Source organism: Numida meleagris, chromosome 1 (genome assembly GCF_002078875.1).
Source record: "Numida meleagris isolate 19003 breed g44 Domestic line chromosome 1, NumMel1.0, whole genome shotgun sequence".
In the NCBI taxonomy this organism is placed as follows: domain Eukaryota; kingdom Metazoa; phylum Chordata; class Aves; order Galliformes; family Numididae; genus Numida; species Numida meleagris.
Window position 1 is genome coordinate 23,554,205 of NC_034409.1, and position 19,997 is coordinate 23,574,201.

Genomic DNA, 19,997 nt, shown 5'->3' on the forward strand with positions numbered 1-19,997 from the left:
TGACTGCTTGTCTTGAAGCAAGCACATGGAGAATCTAGGGAAAAATCAGAGCCTGTGCTGAGTACTACAGACAACCAGCACAGAGACAGCTCTTATTTAGGGCACAAGCAATCTACTTCAGATAATACATAGAAAATAGAAAGAAAAACTTGTCAGGAAGTCACAACCATATTCTCTCCTATGAGAGATCATTTCTGACTCTTTAAAGAAAGCCAGTTAGCTGCTGATTCTCATGATCATAGCTTATTTTCTTACATGGGGAATCCTTCATGTTTGCAAAAAGTGAGCAATTTAAACCTGCCACCTGCCAATTCCATTTATTCAGTAAAATAAATGATTCTTTGAGAGGCACCACAAAGACTTGCCATGTCTTTTTGTATTTTTTTCAATTTAGATAAAAAGTATATTGGCAGGCATGCATCTTTGGCCTATACAGATCCAATTACAATATGACAGTTAAAAACTCATAGTAAAAATCTCTGTCTTCTAACACCGAAAAATAACTTCATTAGAATAAAGAAAAAAAAAGAAAAGAAAAGAAAAAGGAAGAAGGTGAAACAAACAGGAAGAAGGGAAAGATTTCTCCCTTCCCTATAAATCCATAAGGAGAGTGTTCATTACTGAAGTGCTCTTCCACTACTTGCAACGCCAGATTTCACTTTGTTGACTCTAGTACATTCTCTTAGTTTTACAATCATATACATTTTTTCCCCCTTGACCTCTGCTTCTTTACGTGCAAAGAATGAACATCTTAGTTATTCATCCAGCTTCACTCAGCATGCAGTCTATTAACTTTCCACTATTCAATCTCAGCTGTGAGGACAGCCATAAATTTCCTACTGGCTTGTTCTGTGGTTTTCATAGCACATATATGCTTCCCAAGCAATCCTCTCCACAAAATTTCCCTGAAATATATGCTATCATCCCCACCCTCCAACTGGGAAACTCAGGCTCTAAAATAACAGTATCTGAGACTTTAGGCTGATCCAAGCAGCTCTCAATGGGTAACATTTCATATTTTCAAGGGGCAGTTCCCTGTAGTTTCAGATACATTTGTGAATGTTTAAACATTTCTGCAAGTCAGCCTGTGAGATCTGAAGCTGGATAACGAAAATAGAGAACAATATAACTGCCTGGGAAAAATATGATTAAGGGAACTGACCACACAGGAACTCCGCAGTGGAGATCAGCTCCAGTTCTCCAATGCTGCTACTGTCCAGTGATGAAATTGTCCTTATATTTCACTTCTCCAACGGTACTTTCTGATAAGAAATATCATGCAACACTGATAACTGGCAATGCTACTGGTGCATCACAGATATTAAAATGTGTTCTTTGCTTGTGTAAAATCTCATGCTATGCCTGAAGAGGAAGGACAGACTATGATAAACAGGTCTCTGAAGATCATTATGCCTTTTCTTGTTGCTGGAGCAGCTACAGATGTTGAACTTCTCCTCATGGAATTTAACTAGAACAGCAAAACTCTTCAGCAGAAAGCTCTGTGACTCCCAGTATAACACCAGACACCATATACTGAAGAAAAGCCACTAGAAAGCAATACAGTTTTCAAACTATGTCTTGGAATGCAAGCAAGATCCTTCTGTTAAACAGAAATCCATTCCCTGTGGAGAAAGGAATAAGACAACAAAGAACTGACACTGGGGGGACTCTTGGGATCCTCCAAAGGAATTCCTTCTGTGGCAACGATAAAACAATGCAACTCTTATTTTGTTGGGAAGTCCCATTAAAGAGCATTTTTTTTTTTAATGTATATTCTTCTTTCCAAGCTCTATGACACATAACTTAATGACCATATGATATTTTCTTGCTTGCAGCTAAGAAATTAATTTTTGATGTCTTCTTAAATATTTCTAGTCATTTGCTCTGGTAGCAGCCTTCCATCTCTCACTGGCTATGCATGTTTTCTCAATGGGTGTGATTTCTAAACTATCCTGATAGGGATTTAACTCTTCATGAGTTGATAAACACCTCTTCCAAGGAGTCTGGCCTTTTGGTTTGTGGAACACATCTCAAGATTCTTGACCTAGAAATCATAGAGCAAGATTCATCTGTTTCTGGTTATTGGATACGTCATTTTTGTTATTTCTAACTTGTTACTTTTGATGTCAAGGACATATTTTTCCAGCTGAATTTGGTTCTCACATCATTTGTCTGACATGCAGATTTCCATGCATTTTTATGCTCTTTCATAAAATGTATAAAGTAAATAAAGACTGAAAAATGTGAGTTATTTTTCACTTATACAGTATTAAAAGCAACTTTGAATCTTCTCATTTTTCATTTTTCCAGCTGTTGTATGGTATGTGGTTCTCATATTTTTAATGTTCTTATTTTCTTCTCCTCTTTTTTTTTTTCGTTCCAGATAACCCGTCTCTGCAGAATCCATGCTCATGGATCCTGAAAGACATTGTGATTGTTGTTGTTACTCTTTGGTTGCTTCTTAAAATATACTGTGCATGATTTTTATATTTTATGTTTCATTAAGAAGAATTTTGCTGGTGTGAAGAGGAAGACTGTTTGCCTTGTGACTGTTGGACATCCACTGGAAGGATGGAAGAAGAGATTGCTCCCCAGCTGAAAAATGACCTAGTGTTGCTTCTAGAGTGATGCTGGTGGCCAGGACAGGAGACAGAGAGGAAAGTAGTAGAACTGTGGGCTTAGATGATAATTCAGACTAGAAGGAACCTGCTTTGAGCAGAGTTAGCTGTGAGGTCCGGCCAAATGGCTCAGTGATTTATTCAGCTTGAGCTCAAACTAAGAGACCCTTGAGGGGAGGGGAGTATATTTGCAGTGAAGCCTCTGAAATGATAGAGAGAAGGAAATTTTTACCCCCAAAACCAACCTGCTAAGGTGTTATTTCAATCGAGGGAGCCATTGAAAGTTTCTGAACTAGAAAATGAGGAAGTCCCCGTGCAAGAGACTATTTGGGACAGAGTGCGGCTGGAAGAAATATATTAAAATTAATTAATAAAAATTGCCCTGGTGCTGTCAAAGACAATTATATCTTAGACTTATACATAGATCTGTACATGATCAGTCTTCCCATCTGAGTAGTGTAACATAAGTAAATACAGCACAGAATTAAATTGCACAGTTCAAAGTACATCTATGTATATGTTCCTCAGTCTGGAACTCATCTGAGTAATTTTAAATGTTATGGCAGCACATAAAAGAATATCACTTTAACTCATTTCATTTTCAGTGATAAAGTTTCTTGCCATCTAGTATCAGACAATTATCGCCTATAAATTTACATGCATGTGCAATGCTATTCCACTTGATCGGGCTTTTCATGTAGTTTAAAATAAAGACACTTGCAACTATGTGCTGAATGGGCGTATCTTAATATCTACTCTTTCAGTCTGTTTTCCTGATGAAGAAGAGCTTATGAGATCGTACTGGAGTATTTGTGCAGACATATGCCTCTCAGTCAACACTCTTTTAATAGCTTTTGAACCTGTTGGACAATTTCAAGCACATCAGAAAGAGAGGAGCTAGCTTATGGATACTAAGTTTACATACATTAAATTAAAATTGGCAGTTAAGCATGGGAAGAAGAGATTATTTGATTCATTGGCATTTTCATCCCCATCCTCTACCACTGAAGGTCTGTACCATGAACACTTCATTTGAGTACAGAGAATTCATATTAAAAAGCTATTGTGAATGCTTTGTCATAGAAAAAAGCTTTAGAATTTCTAGTTTATTAGACACTAGAGAATCCAAGTAGTCAATACCAAACTGCGAAGCTTCAGCAGTCCACTTGCTTATCTCTTTGCTACACATTAAAGAACCATTACTTGATAACATCAAACTCTCACTTCAGAAAAATTACAAAGGGCTTTTACATTATACTTATGTTTGTAAAATCCATCATATTTTTTGCCCTAAATAAAATCTGAAGTGATCAGTTTAAGGGGTAAAGAAAGCATGTACTGAATTAGCATAGTAGCTTCCTAGATTTTTTTAGGTGGTCAGCTAATACTTCTAGTTTAGTTACTGTTTGAATGCATGGGAACTTTCAGTGTACTTCTTTCCCAGTGTTGACATCATGGAAAGTTCACAAAGTATGACAAACTGGTAAAAGTACTGTTCCAAAGGGACCTTCCTCTTAGCATTTGGCCAACATTCCTAAATAGAACCTGTTTTATTTAGGTTTTCAGTACCATCTCTACTGGCCAAATAATGATCTTGTTAACAGCTAAAAGACAGAATATTTATTTAACTAACCATGTGCTCCTCTTTATTTTTGTGATGGAGTTATTGTAATAGAATTTAAAACGGACACAAAGTTAGTCTGAGAGCATCATATGACCAATTACCCCAAAAATAGTAATTCAGAGAGAAACTTCTGAAGTGTCATTTTAGCAGGATTTTTAATAAGAGATCCCACAGACTTATCTTCTTCCTTTTCTCAAATTCCTTATGTGTTGGGAATAATTCCGCTGTAAGCCAGATATCAGAAACAAGTAAGACAACTTCTCTTTGAATATTTTAGATACGCTTAAAGAAAAATCACTGAGTGTAAGATAATTTAATGTTTTGTAGTGCATTTTTAATTAAACCTTGTGGCTCAGGTAATTTTTTTTTTTCCCCATGGAACAGCCAAGAATGCAAACGTTACCTCAATTATTTTTAACCTGGCTTATAACAGACTGCATTGTCCCCAGCCAAGGCTAGAGCTCGGTTGTAAATTGACACTATTTCTGTATTCCAGCTTTGGTTCACTGAAAATACCATACCTGCTCAAGATCTGTCTCGGCATTAAAAGGAATGAATGGTATGTAAATAGCACAATGAATGTACAATGTCACCTTTAAAAATTATCTGTCTTAGCTCTGCTTGCCTTATTTAGGTATAGAACTAGCAACATCCACTGCAGACTAACATTGCAGCACAATGCACTTCCTGGAGGGGTCTTGGTTCCAGAAGAGAGGATCAAACTAGCAGTAAAAGCTCCCAGCTTACCACAGTTGAAGGAAAAAGAATCTTCACAGATCACATTTATGCAATGCTTTCTAGTACTTTCATTGTCACTAGCTGTGTTCACTTCTACAAATCTGGCATAAAATCACTGCTTTCTGGTAAACATCCATGTCCATTCTGCTTTAAGGAGGGATGAACACACGTGAAGCTGCTCTCCACCCTGATTCAATACTAATGAAATGAAACTGGGGAAGCTTAAATAGGATTACACAGGCAGCCCCAGTGATAAGCACTGAACTGTCTGGAGTTTATGGATTTTCTCAAATCATGTTTCCAGTGCTTGAGGAAGCAGATTTTTCTTTGGCCTCACAACAGTTAGATTTCAGTCATTAAACATTTGTTCCTCTTTTCCAGCTTTCAATAGCAGCCATTCTGTCAGTTTTTATGTAATGTGAGCAGAAAATTTTCCTCTGTTAGTTAAGATACATTTCTCAGTGTATTTTCTTACGACTTTTGTGCAGGTGGCAATGCAAAACATTTGTATTTGTGGAAAATTATTTGCTAATCTGTGTTTAACTGTGTTTTGAACTGTAAATATTCCTTTTAAAATATGGGGGTATATATGTGTTGAAACAATAGGGACCTCAGTAGGAATTCACTACAATAACTACAAGATGTGCACATACTTTAGCAGACTTCAGAGAGAGGATGACTTTTTCCAGCTTAGCTGTGGGATCTGTAAATACTGCAGAGATTATGGAACCAAACAATAGCTGTTTTGCCTGAAAACTGCAGATTTTGTCCAGCTCCTTAATGATTACCTTCAGTATAGCTGCATTTCTAAATTTGCTGCTTTACTCCACAAAATCTGAGTGTTGTGATTCAGATGGCTGCTGGGATCGTTAACATTCAGCCAATATCTTTATAACTACCGGAAAAGCGCAAGAGCAGCCAAGGGCAGCTCTGCCTTCTCACCCCAGAGAGCTTTCTGCTGCATGGGGATGTGGAAGGGGCACCGGGCTGCAAATGGTCACATTTGGGTTTGACTTCAGCAAAGTTTCATTACTGACGTAACAGTGCTGAAATCTTGTGAAATGTCTGTTAAATCTTGCAACGAACCCAAACCAAATAAAAACAAAAAACCCTATGAAAAAAAAGCCACAGCTGTCTTGTGAGCTGATTTGCCACTCTGGGCCAAAATACCACAGGAGGAGGTTTCCGTATATTTCAGCTTGCCTAAGGCAATCGCTCAAAATCTCCCCTCTGCCCTGAAGAAGGGAGGCAGCCCCAGGCCTGGCAAATCTGGGCTTCCAGCAGGGGCCAGCCAGAAGAGAGTGCATTTTGGGGATGCACCTTCTGGGTTTCTCCTGGCAGCCTGAGAGCCAAACCCGTACAGGCGGGCAGCGCTCTGCTGAGTGAAACCCAAGCTCTTTCCCACGGAAGATTTGGACGCGCTCCGAATTGCCGCTTCCATTTTAGCCCCAGGTAGGCTTCCACAGCGCGTAGGTTCGGTGACAACTCCGTTTCCCTTCTGCTGCCCTTCGTGTGGGCGCACAGCACTCCTGCACCTGAGGAACCCCCGTCCCGTTGGCCAGCCCACTCTCGGGGCCTCTGGCCGCGCTCCCCGGGCGGCCCGCAGCCGGCGGCGGCGCTAGGATCCTGCGGGCGCAGGCACTGGCGAGCGCGCATGCGCGGTGGCGCGGGCCGCCGCCGGGCTCGGCGGATCGCTGCGGGCGGGGACGGAGGGGCCCGGGGCGGCCACCGGGAGCTTTCTGTCAGTGCCCGGCGTGGATGGGCGCCGCGGCTTCGCGCTGCGCTGCCCGGCCCCGATGAGTTCTCGCTGGAGCAAGTGAGTGAGAGGTGCTGAGCGCCGCTGTCTCGCCAGCCCGCCCGCCCTACTCGGGACAGCGCGTCCCTCCCGGACGGGGACGGGGCCGGCGCCCGCCCGCTCCCTCAGGGCCGCTCGTCTCGCGGGGTAGCCCGGGGCTGTCGCGCAGCTTGTCGCCTTTCAGTGCGATTCCGGTTCTTAATTTTAAACGCTGTTTCTGAGAGCGGCGGGCGGAGGGGAGGTGTTGCCCGCGGCGGTGAGCCGGCCCTGCCCCTACAGAGCCGCCGCCGCCGCCGCCCTGCGCGGACGGGCCGGGCCGGGCGGGGGAACCGCGACGTCTCTCCGCCGCCACCTGCGCCCTCGACGCGCGGCTCACCGGGCTCTCCCGGCCCTTCTCTGCCTTTCCCCGCAGAGCGCTGGCTGCCCGGCCTCGGCAGCGAGGATGTGGTGAGGGAATGGGGCTGTCTCCCGCGGGGGCTCGCCATGGCCAGGGAGGACTCGGTGAGGTGCCTGCGCTGCCTGCTCTACGCCCTCAACCTCCTCTTCTGGGTGAGTCCGAGCAAGTGGCGGCCGCGGCGCGCGTCACGGCCCCGGCGGTGCCCGTGCACCAGGGGCTGCGGGAGCTGGGGAGGGAAAGCGGCCCCTTGGTGCCCCTGGCCAGGCAGGGCTCGTCGTGAGATACCTTAAAGAAAAGCGTTTGGAAACTTGTTGTAAGTGAAATCAGTGTGGCACTAGCGTAATGTTATAAACGCACGTGTGAATTTGTGCACCGTAATGTATGTGTGTGTGCGGAGAGGGAGAGGCTCGGGGTGTCGTGGCTTCCTCACTGCCTGAGTGTCAGAGCATCCCGTGACCCGGACTGAACTCAGCTCTCAGAGGTGTCTGAGCACTGAGCTGCCCTGCGGAAGCATTGTCCCAACTCATCATTGTGCATCTGGGGACTGGATCCAAACTGGCAGATGGTGCCTGGAGTGATTTCTTTCTTTTGCTTTCAGCATTTCAGTCAAAGCTGTAATTACAGCAGTAGGGCTTCCAGCTCTCCAGCATAAGTAGGTGTGATCAGCTCTGGCTCCCAAACTTTTCACAGCTCCACACAAACAGTGATGCAGATTCCTCACAGTCCACACTCTCACCAAATGAAGCCTGCTTCACCCATGTAATTGAAATTTATGCTGGCTAAGTATAGGAAAAAGAACGAGTAATAGGTGTGACATCTCACATCCATTGGCAAATACTGATTTGAGAGGTGCTGCATGTTTGTGTGATGCAGGCAGCATATTTAGGCTGGCACCTAGTGTATTTTATACTGAAGTAAAAATGAAGATTACTGAAAACTAAGTGGAGAGCAGAATATGAATGAGAGAAAATGGTTACACAGCATTGTGGCAGAATGAGATTCTGTTGAAAGTATGTAGCTTTGCATATTGTGTTTGACGGAGATAAAACGTAAGTATTTTATTCCTCCTGTGTATGTAGGACTAAAGCTCTGTAGATAGAAGATGAGGAAATCTATTCTGTTTTTTAAAAGGATGTGTAATTATTTCTCACATTATGTGTGATTTTCACTGGATATCTTACAAAATCTCAGAATTTGTATTTGATTAAGGTGAAGGCTGCCTGGGTTCAACTCCTGATTTTTAGGCATATGCTGCTGGAGTTGAGTGAGTTGGATGTCCATGTGGCTGGGAACATCCTGTCCTCCAGTTTGCATTTTCACTGCTTTTGTCTGGGTTCCATATTGCTGCCCTGAGTGGTCCTTGTCAGTTTTCATTCACACCCTTAACTCACCCCTAAATAAGCTTGTACCTTTAAGCTTACTCCAGTTTTCTTTCTTTCCCTCCCTGCTCAGTGCTTACTGCGTTTCATCAGATTTAGTATTTAGGGGCATCTTTGTAAGCGGAAACAGCCCTTTGTGTGGTCCCTAGGTGACATGTGAGGTTATACCCCATTCTTTGGCAGTGAGGGCCTTGGTACTGGAGCTGAGTGCTCCATTTCTCCACCTGAGTGACACTCCTTGTGTAGGGAAGTTTGCCCGTGTCTTTGGGGGGGACTGGTGCACTGCATCACAGCTCCTCTCTAGGGAGATCAGGAATTGATACATGTCATAAATGTAAGGAGGCTGAGGCTGGACAAACAAGGAGGTGGTGAGCAGGGAACAGGTGTAGAGAGGAAAACGTTGCAGAAACAAGCAGAAGTGGAGATGGGAGACGCATGTAGGTGTACTTTTGTGAGAGGGTGTACTCTGGCTCACTTGGGAGATTTAAGTGTTTGCCCTCTTTGCTTGAATGAAGTTCTGTTCCATGTTCCATGTCAGATTACTCCTTCCAGCTTTTCACTGTTTTGTTCTCGTGTTTTTCTGTTGTGGAGCTAAGGCACAGAGCTGCAGAGCTCTTTTCAGCTTGGCAGCGGACTAACAGCAACTACATCCATAATATGCTGCTGTTAGCCCTGTCCATCCATAATTCATCGTTCAAGATTTTCTTTAAAGCACCTATGGCTAGAAATAATTTCTTATTCTTTAGATTTTTTTTGGTTTGCCTTTTGAATAATGATGTCTCAGATCACCCCTGAATAGGAAGTGTGACTTTTTTTTCCTTTCATAATCATATAGGAAAGGGGATCTTTTGAGTCTATACCAATATGACAAGAAGTCCTAGAGAAGAAAACGACAGCTTTTCATGATCATCTTCAAGACAAGAATATGAAAAATATCTAAATTTAATCTTCATAGCTGAGGGCAGGACACTGGAAATAACACCCAAGCAGCTAAGCAAGATCTGTATTCACAAAGCATGTGAATATGTAATTGAATAATAAATGCCAGTATCAGCAGGTAACTTGCACTACAGATGTTAAGTAGAATAAAGCTGTTTTCCAAAATGTGTATAGAATTAAAGGCGTTAGAACTAAAGAGAAAAATTGGCCAGTCTGTTTGGAGCTGATGCCCTGCATTTTAAAAAGCAAATGTATGCAACTGTTTGACTCAGAATAAAACAAACAAATGAAAAATGAGTGCCATAATTGTGTAATGAGAAATAGGATGAATGGTAGATGGGCAATTACAGTTGAATCAGATTCTTTGGAGGCATGTGCATGTAAAAACCTCTTTCTGCTTCCTATCAGATCCTGTTTGGATGTGTATTTAACAACTGAATGCAAATATGCTACTCATTTGTAGTGAAATGTCTCATATCTCCTTCTCTATCAGAGCTGAATTTTCTCCCATTGGGATCAGTGGGAGTGTTACCACTGACTTTTCTGAGTGTAAGAGTATGACCCCACTGGGCAAAAATTTCTCATGGAAAAGTTCCCCGGGCAGCAGGTGCTTACTTGCCCGTGTGTGGGTGGAAGCTGTTTCTCTTCGCCACCAGTCTTCCATTTGGAAAGCTTTAGCTTGTAATGTTGCTTACGTTAGCATTTAGTTTGATGAATACCAGCTCGGAGTATGGACTGGATGGCAGGGAGTTTAGATTAGATCAGCTCCTGGAAATGTGCAGCCACATTCCTCCTGAGCTGTGAGTGTGGTATGCTCTGCCTTAACAGATAAACACAATAGCAGCATACTTAAAATAGATGAGAGCAATGTGTGTTTCTGGGGTGTGCAGAGAACTCACAATTTTGAGAGCATGTGTGTTACTCTCTTTAAACTTGTTTTTGGAGGGTTTTACAACAGCTCCTGCTTCATTCCTCCCGAAGGGCCGTGGCCTCCAAAAAACGGCAAGCCAGTTGTTAAATGTGTCTGTTTGCTATGTCAGTTATCTGTCTCTGGCTGAAAACATTGAAGATGTACAAACAGCGTGTGTTGACTTTTTAAAATCGTGGCTTGATTAAGGGTCCTAACCAGAATGCTGTGACCTTCTCTCCTTGTTTCTTTCTGGTGTTGTCTGGTAGCCGATCCAACCACGTATTGTGCAAACAGGCTTGGTTTCTCCCCCAAGAAAAAGAAAATAAAGCCTCAGCTCTGCTGACCTCTAACATTTGAAGCCCCGAAAAAAGCTGTAAAAGAGCCTGTAGCTGCTGTGTCTGGCACAGTCTGATTATCTGTCTCTGAGGAGGGAACATTTAGAGTAATTTTCAAATATGTCTTGTGTGCAACTGTTGTAGCACTTGTGTAAGGGATTCCAGCTTTTGTCATTACCAGCCTGGTGAGGGCAGACAAGTGTGCGTGAAGCTCCTTGAGGAAGTGTCATGCATAATGGAACCAACTAGTCTGACCATCAGTCTTGCTGAAAATCTCCCTGTGTGGATGGCTGCTGTAACACGCTGGTGTCTTTGTAATTTGCTTACTGTCAAAGCCCTTTGCAAGCAGAGAAGTGAGAGAACTTCATCAGTCACTGTGCTGTGACACTTGTAGCTTCTCCAGAGTATAACTTAGTGGTGTACAACTGCATGCTTTGTATTTGGAAAGAGAGCTTTTATAGGGTTTCCCTAATGAGCAGTGATTTGGAATGGTCAGCAGGGCGATACGTGTGTGTGAGTGGGATGAAAGGAGCGTTGTCTGGATGTGAATGGATTGGTATTTCCAAAGCTACAACTTGTGGTAGGCATTTTCTTCTTAGTAGGAATAAAAATGTTGTCAGTGCTGTAATTATTGCTGATTAAGTGACTGAATGTGGTAATAGATCTGATGATCCTTCTGGAGGTTGTTCCTAACGTCAGCTGAATTGTGCATCTGACTGCAGGATGTCCTTTTCAAAGTAATGGGAAATGCGGTTTTAGGAGCTTCTCTCTCTGTAGTTCATTGTTTTTTTTTCTTAAATAGTGCCTTGGACAGGAATATCCTTCAGACTGAAGCCTGCATTTAACATAGGGTTTGATTCTTCTGTCATCTGTGTGTGTAAATGAGCATCACTTCAAGGAATTTAGACTGGCAGACGCAACTTGATTTCTGCAGATGTCTTTGTGACATTGCTATTTGCAGCGTATTAGGATCTCCAGAAATACATGGTTTGGCATTTTTTAGTCAAGACTTTGTACTTAAGCAAATTATCTTGGTGGTGCTTGAGAGAAGACAAGCTGCTACTGCTTCTTAATTTTCAGTTTTTAGGGACAATACTATTCTTTATCTCTAGGTAGCATGTGTGTTAGTGAGATTTAGTTTTGTCAACGGTTTACGGGCGTTCGGCCCGATTCCATGACAAAGGGGATGGGGGACCCAAAGGGCCCACGTCCCGGGAAAAGGGGAAAGGGGAAAAGGGTAGGGAGATGGCCCTGAGAGCAAAGAACAGCGGCAACAATCTGAGGAGAAACAAACTAATTGACTAAATAAGATATCGGAATGCAAAACAACACACTATAATACAATATAATTACAATTTAAGCTGATAAATCCAATACAGAGAGAGAGAATGTCCCAAAATCAAGGTAGGCCTTACTCTACTACCGACGATAAGATGGCTGGAGAGCGAGGTGCTGCCAAGACGAGAGACGGCAGAAAAAGGGACGAGGTCTCGTGATCTGCAAGTTTTTATACTGTGAGCTTTTATCTTTTCCCTCTGGCTGGAAAATGGTAACAGAGGAGCAAAGTACCGTGGGGAATGTAGTAGTCCTTCTCTTCTGAGGACCAGGTACATTCACTACATGATGTTATGATGTGGAGTACCAATAACCGAAAATCATAAAACCATGACAAGTTTTTACTGAGATTTTAGTTTACTTGGAAAGTTTTAATTTTGATAGTTCTACAAATATGTTTTATGCAGTCTATGAGACTACAAGAGTCTTTTCTTCTGGGGCTTTTCTAGATCAACAAACTTCTGACATTGTTCCAGCCTGGTAGCAGTCATGGATTTAACGTGAGCATCCTTGTTTGTCTTGAGAGCTTTGTAACTTGTCCTGTCGTAAATCTTCCTCACCGTTTTTTGTAGTAATACCAATTGTTCTACAGTTTCTTCCCCCTTCAGCTTTCTTTGCAGTGCTGTAAGGTGGAGAGACCTTAGCTTGGCATTAAAGGCAGGCTTCAATCACAGAAAATGGCCAGCCAGTAGTAAAGGTGCAGTTGTTAACACTGGAGATCATCGTCTAAGGGTATTGGCCTTCATGGTTGTGCTGAAATAGGAAACAGTGCTGAGTACTGGAAAAATTCAGTGTCCTGACTGTCTACAGTAGTGGAAGATTAAGCAGGGCAACAGCTTTGAGAGGTACAGGCTTGTTTCACTTTTCTTGGCAGCTCAGACACACAGGTTCCTTTCCTAGTCTAAATTTCTGAACTACTAAATGCAAGTAAAAGCAGCACAATTGTTTTGTCAAATTTCTCATCTTTTTAAAAAGCCAAATATATCTGAAATGCAGGAAAAAAGTCTGGATGCACTTTCTGTCTTGAGAAAACTGCCAGCTTTTTCCTTTTTTTTTTTTTTTTGTTCTGCGGTGAGCGTGTGTGGAAAGAGGGAGCAGCTGCTGTTGTGTCTATTGTAATTGAGAGTGACTATAGCTTGGGCAAATCAAGGTTGTAAGCTGCAGGTGACTATCATAGGTGGTAGGCTTCTCTTTTACAGATGGTACGCAGTGTCACGGGGTGTTGAGCAGAGTCAGATGTTGCCACATTCTTCACCCTATGCGGTTTATCTGCCCAGAGAAATGCTGTTGCTGTTGAACAGTGCCTGAACTTTCCTTCATGCTGCTAGCTCATGCTGTGTAGCAGTACCATCTAATTTAGGCTATGTGATTGCAGCCAGTAGACCCTCCTGGCTGACAGTGTAAATTGTTTTACATCTGCCATGAATTTGTGCTTGTGAACAATAAATCAGGTAAAACAAAAGAGAAGCAAGCTTTCAGTTAGTTATCCCTTTATTATGAATATTTTGCACACTTGTATTGTCTAGTTTTGGTTGTGTGTTTCACCTGAGAAAATATAGCAAGGGAATATTAATACTGTAGAAAGAAGCACTAAAAATGATTGGAAGCAGAGGTATCGTTTCCTTCTTTTTCTAACCTCAAATGTATCTTTTTCCGACCTCAAATGTATGTGTTCAATCTTATGATTATTTTTACTTTATTTTTTGTATTTACTGTGACACAATAAAGAAATCTATCTATCTTCCCTTCCTTGGATTCAGATCCTGAGTAGGGGTTGTGTTTCTGCTGCTATCCAACTGCCTCTCATGCCAGTAGCATCTGAAGATACTTGGAGTGAGTAGAGTAAGGGTCAGATTTTCCAAGAATTTACGCAACTAATAATATCCATTGAAATGAACACTGTCTAGTTGGGTACCTGTAGCAGTGTAAACATGGTGTTCATGCTAGACCATTACAGTCTGCTTTTAAAGACTGCAGAGTAGACATGGTGATTGAAACCTGATTTTCTTAGCATTCTTATGTAAAGAAAATACCTAGAAGGCCATTCAAGGATAACTCCCACTTCTGTGGGAGTATGGTGTCTTTTAAAGGCAGAGCAAGCTATAGGAGAAGCTTTAAAGGAGAAGAAATACTCCTAATATTGGTCTTTGAAAAATCTTTTACTTTTTGGTGTCTTTGAGCTGTATGATTTATCTAACATCCATAGATTATGGGAATGCACAAAAGCATATGTCGAAGTTCTCTTCAAGCTGCTGTACAAATATAAATCAGAGAAAAGTCAAGTGCTGTCTCTGGAAAGAGCACTACACAAATTTGAGGAGATACACATATAGATAATTTTTTATTTAACTGTTTTTTTGTTTTTCATCAGCCACTATCTGAGCTTTTCTACCTAGGGGAAAAGCTGTAAGAAATGTGTTTGCAGTGGGGGACAGTAAAGGAAATCAAGTGGGTAAAAGGCAGTGAACGTAGACCAGGGAGAGACTGTGGATTTCGATGGCCCAGCAGTGTTTCTAAAGGTTTGGAGTTTGGTGGAAGAAGTGACAGAGCAATGCATTACCAGTCTGTGTTCTGACAAAGTAAAGCAGAGTTCAGCCATTGGTCAAGTTTGTATCTACCTCTGTGTAACCTTTTATCCCACCTGTCTTCATAGGTGAGAGGGCTCATTCCTCATGGAACGCTGACAGTGAGGCAGTGGATGAATTTCAACGATACAGTCCCTTAATAGAGATTGGCTTGGCATGATGATAGAAAGAAAAAATACACCCAGACTTCACCCTAGTGTTAGAAATTATGTTAATGTTTCTTAATTGACATTCAGGAATCAGTGCGGGAGTCCCAGGTTATAAGGAACAGTTTAATTTCATGTCGTGTTATAGGAATCTGTGATTTAAGTAAAAAATACAGGCTCATTTGAGTAATTCTTGTGCTGGTGGGTATTTTGTGTGCAAAACAAAGAAATTAAGTGATGTTCCTGCAAGCAACTGATACGCAGATCCTATGGATTGCAGGAAATATGTACAGTTATTCATATATTAGTTTTCTGTTTACATACTCTGAGTTTAAACATTGTTTGCCCAAGAGTGATGGACTGCTGTCCATGAACAAAAGCAAGCACTTACAACACACTCTTAATTTTATTTCTGTATACACATGAAGGCATATTGTCGTGATGGTGGACGTCTGAGCTCTGTGTATTGCTCAAACTATCCATGATCGACTGCACATTCCTCCCCAAAGGCAAAAGCTCTCTTTGCGGTGATATGGTTACTTTTGTCTTTTGAGGAATAGTGGTATGAGGAATAGGAATTCTTGTCCTAACCAGAATTTCAGTGAATGGATAGTCACAGAGAGGGTGGATACAGTGATGCACTTTTGTAGCCCTTTTTGCCCTTTAATGTACATGTATGCTACCTAACTCTGGCTCATGAAATAGCCTGCTTTTAGATTAACTGTACCTAAACCTGTTCACATATTTGAGCTCTTATTTCGCAGTTCTTTTTGCCGTTGTGCTGTAGGATCCTCATGCAGTCAGTTGTTGTAGAGTTCGCTTGCTTTCCTTGGGAGAGCAACCCTTCAGCAGGCTGTCCGTGCTCCAGCAGTTGCCTGATTGCAAAGTGTGCAAGTTCCAGCTCATGCCAAACCTGGATCAGGTTGTTAACTCACAGCTGCAGCTGTGCAAGCAAACCTGCATTCAAAGTGCAAATAAGCACATGCTTCAGCTGTTTGCAAGTGGGAGGGGACCGAGGCATAACCCTCTGCAGGGACCCTAACTAAAACTAAATGTTGATGTATCCTTAAAATAAAAGGTGCGTTAGTGGGGAATAGGGAATTTTTCCTCTTTTATAGGCCATGATTCTTTCTGTAAACATTTGAACACGTTTGCCAGGTAGCACAGAAAAAAATGAGACCTCTTGTCCCTCTGTCCCCCACTATTACACCCTTCCCTCTCTGCAAAATGTGGTTGTTTGTTTGTGCGGGGATCTGTGTCATCAGTGTTTGTCCAGGGATCTGAATATTGAACTTAAATGTGAAAATCCTGTGAAAACATTGCAACATGTTCTGTTCATGACCTTGTAGCGATTCCTCCCTGCCCCTGTGGTTAAAAGCCACAGCTCAGGTTACCCAAATCAATTCTAACTGGAAAAATTTCTCAAGAGTTACTCCTTTACTAAAATTAAAAGTCTTATTTTGCTGAATGCTGCCATATCTGGGAATTAATTTCCTTTGGAGTTGCAAGTCTTTTGCTGCAAGGGAAATATCTTTATAGTGCCACTGTTCAGCGCTTTGTAGGGATCCCAGAGCTTGGCCTGAAGTTGTTTACCTTATCTGTTTTGATACAAAGAACCGTGTGATTTTTATTGTGGAAGGTAATTGTAACCTTTCCTCCAGTTTAATAATGTAACACAAAAACCCTGCTCTCAAATGAGCACAGCCAGTTCCACTGGCAAAAATTAACGGTGTTACAATGTTTGAATGTAAAAAGGTGATGAGAGAATAAAACAGGTGTGCAAATAGCTACAGCATTGTGTCTTGCTCCCCCAAAGACTAAAATTCCCCTTTGTTTATAAATTGAAAATGTAGATTGATTTTTTTTTTTCCCATGTCGGCATTACCTCAAAGATATTGTGAGGAGGATAGTTACAAGAAGGGCTTTTATACTTAATGAATAATAAAATAAATGGTTATTTTAATACATAACTGATGTAAAAGATTTTCAAAGATAACTTCAGATGTGCCTGGAAATGACCATTCGTTGTATTTTTGAGTTTTCTGAGAAATATTTAGTAGCTTTGAAAGCTTTACACTATGAGCTAGTTTGGGAATGTAGTATTTCATTGTATGATCTTCACATTGCACATATATTAAAATATAATATATTACCTTTGTTTACTCGGGATGAAAATATATTTAAAATAGAATATGACAGCAAACAATTTCATAAACCCTTCTGTGTCATGCTGATGGATACATAACATATTGTGATGGTTTAGAATGAAACCCCTAGTGACCTGTGCAGCCAGCTGCAACAAATAAAAATGTTTTACTGCCTACTCGTGTATTGTGTTTACAGCATAGTAGACTGGCTGTCATCAGAGAAGCTCAGATGAAAACTTTTTGATTAAATGATGTAACTGCTGTTAATGTGGTGAAAATTATGTTGGTAGTTCTGTTCCTCATAAACTTTTGTCCTTTTATCTGATTGCTTGGTACGACTTTCTAACTGGTCTGTATTTTGCTTCTAAATTAGTTATGAAGCAGCTGCCAGTTTTATAGGCCACCTTTTGTTCTGCCTCCAGATGAACCAACGAAAGCTACAATGAGGACCTTGCCTCTTCCCATGACTCCTTGAAAGCAGTGTTGCAGAGAATTAGTCGTTTCTGGTAGGTTTGGGTGCACGCCCAAGGCGGTGGTGTTGTTCCTGCCTGCGTTAAGCACATGGGCTGAGTTGCACTGCTGATGTCCATGCATTCCCTGTGTTTTCGGCTGAAGTTTCGTCTCTGGCTTAGGTGTTGTAAAGTAGTTGGTGCTTTGAGCCTCCTGGATTTCAGATGGCACTTGAAGATGCTTAGCATCTTTACAGGGCAGCATCCATGCTGTGAGGCAGTGTGTTGAGTCACAAGCAGAAGGCTGTGGGAACTGGGGATGTGTGTCATACTCCTGTTGTGATTCTCCTGTGACTGTGGAGCGAGTGAGCTGTCAAGTAGATTGATGAGTATGAGCTAATGCTTGATAATCTTTTGTTGCTAAACTAAACATCAACATCAGTCGCTAATGTGGAGTAGTATGGTGTTGCAAACACACCTTTTATCCTGCATGGTTTTTCTGCCCAGAGGCTGACTTAGCTGTTTAGAAAGGATGTGACTTTTTTCCTTCTTGTGGTTACAAGCTACCAAACACTTGCTGGGTTATGTGCAGTAAAACATGCCTTTTGTAATGTCTACTGCTGAATTGCTTTTGTGTGTTCTCGTGGTTTACTCAACTGTGTGACTCCTTATTAAATAGAAGCTTCCTGAGTATTTGCATGTTGTTTCTAAGCCATGTCAAATTGCTACCCCAATTTGACTGTGCTACTGACTTTCAAGAATGTGAATTCATTGTGTCCAAGAAGTCTGCCTTTCAGGTTATTCAGAATAAGTCAACTTGCACCTTGCTTTGAAGAAGGCCCAAAGATGCGTCTCATGAACTGTGTCCTTTTGGCAGAAGGGTGTTTGTCAGGAAATCCGTGTGTTACCAGTGTAGCAGTGTGGTAAGGCATCTTGAGTGATGTTGAACTAGCTAAAGAGTTAATACCATGCATGCATTGTAAGAGTAGCAGAAGTCAGTAACTCCTGAAGAAGGAGTGTGATTGTTCTGAGCATAAGAAAGGTGACCTATAGCTTGGTTCCCACTGTGGTTACAGGAGGAATTTTCTTGTGTGTAATTTACATCCGACAGTTTTATTTGGCTGGTTTTGCTTTATACCAAATTAATTTCATCTTTCTGTGGATGTATTGACAGACTTTTTTGGAGCGTATAAAATGTTTTCTATTGCTTTTTAACCATAAGGTGTGCTATATGCTTGTAGTCTTCCTTATCTCTCTTTGTGTTAGAAACATGATCCGTGTTGCTTGTATAATTCTTGCCTGATGCCTTCTTCCAAGGAGGTAGTTGTTGTCTGGGAGTTCAGCTAGTAGGGAATGATGGTCATTATTTATTTCCTCTTGCAGCTTTCTGCATTATCAGTTAAACAGAACAGAAAATGCTCTTTACTCCTACTGTTTTAACAACCAGAATAGATTCCATAAAGCTTAAAGGAAATGGACCCTGACGCACATCTATGTAGTAGATTTGTAGCAAGCTTTCCTGACTGTGCTTGAAGCACACTGAGCAGCTGGGGTTCTCACTGGCAGCGCCTGTACTTCGTGCATCAGTTGTATAAAGTGGGATGAAGCAGTGTGCAGTAGCAAGTGGAACTTCTCATGAAATATTAAAGGCAGAAGTAGTCTGCTGTGAGCACGCTGCAGGCGAAGGCAAAGCATTGCAAAGAGCCAGTAAGGACACAGAAAAACTTTCCTGATTCATTAGGCTTGAGCTAGCTAGCTAGTTCTTTATGACAACTTTAAGGAAGTTTGAAGGCATGTGGAAAGCTAGCTGTAACTACTGAAGGTAACAGAGGAGACTGGCACTTCTCACTGATTTTAGAAGCAGTAAGTAAGCCCAGTAATCATCGTATGACCAAAGTTGGAAAAGACCTCTAAAATCATTCAGTCCAACCGTCTACCTGTCACCAATATTTCCCACTAAACCATGTCCCTCAGTACAACATCTAAATGTTTCTTGAACACATCCAGGGACAGTGACTCCACCGCCTCCCTGGGCAGCTCATTCCAGCACCTGACCAGTCTTTCAGAGAAGAAGTATTTCCTAACGTCCAGCCTGAACCTCCCCTGGTGCAACTTGAGGCCATTTGTTCTAGTCCTGTTGCTGGTTACATGGGAGAGTAGGCCAACCCCCAGCTCACCACAACCTCCCTTCAGGCAGTTGTAGAAACTGATAAGGTCTCCCCTGAGCCTCCTCTTCTCCAGACTAAACAATCCCAGCTCCCTCAGCCACTCCTCATAAGACTTGTACTCCAGACCCCTCACCAGCTTTGTTGTCTTTCTCTGGACATGCTCCAGGGCCTCAGTGTCTTTCTTGTAGTGAGGGGCCCAAAACTGAACACAGTACTCAAAGTGTGGCCTCACCGGCTGAGTACAGAGGGATGATCGCTTCCCTGCTCCTGCTGGCAATGCTATTTCTGATACAAGCCAGGATGCCACTGGTCCTCTTGGCCACCAGGATACACTGGTGGGGTTTCCAAGCATACACCTACACAATGCCTGAAAGCAGCATTAAGGAGAGCCAGCATGTTCAGATCTCCATCCCTCAGCTGGACAGTGAAGTC

The 19,997-nt window shown here is 42.1% G+C and overlaps 1 protein-coding gene across 2 annotated transcripts in view; it reads left to right on the forward strand.

Annotated features, from left to right (window-relative positions):
* TSPAN12 (tetraspanin 12) overlaps window positions 6,646-19,997 on the forward strand; it is a 44,743-nt gene continuing 31,391 nt past the window's right edge. For both annotated transcript variants that reach the window (XM_021384828.1, XM_021384829.1), the window contains exons 1-2: window positions 6,646-6,796; window positions 7,188-7,324. In XM_021384828.1, the coding sequence (XP_021240503.1) occupies window positions 7,259-7,324 (66 nt within the window). In that variant the 5' untranslated portion in view covers window positions 6,646-6,796; window positions 7,188-7,258. The remainder of the gene's footprint in view (window positions 6,797-7,187; window positions 7,325-19,997) is intronic.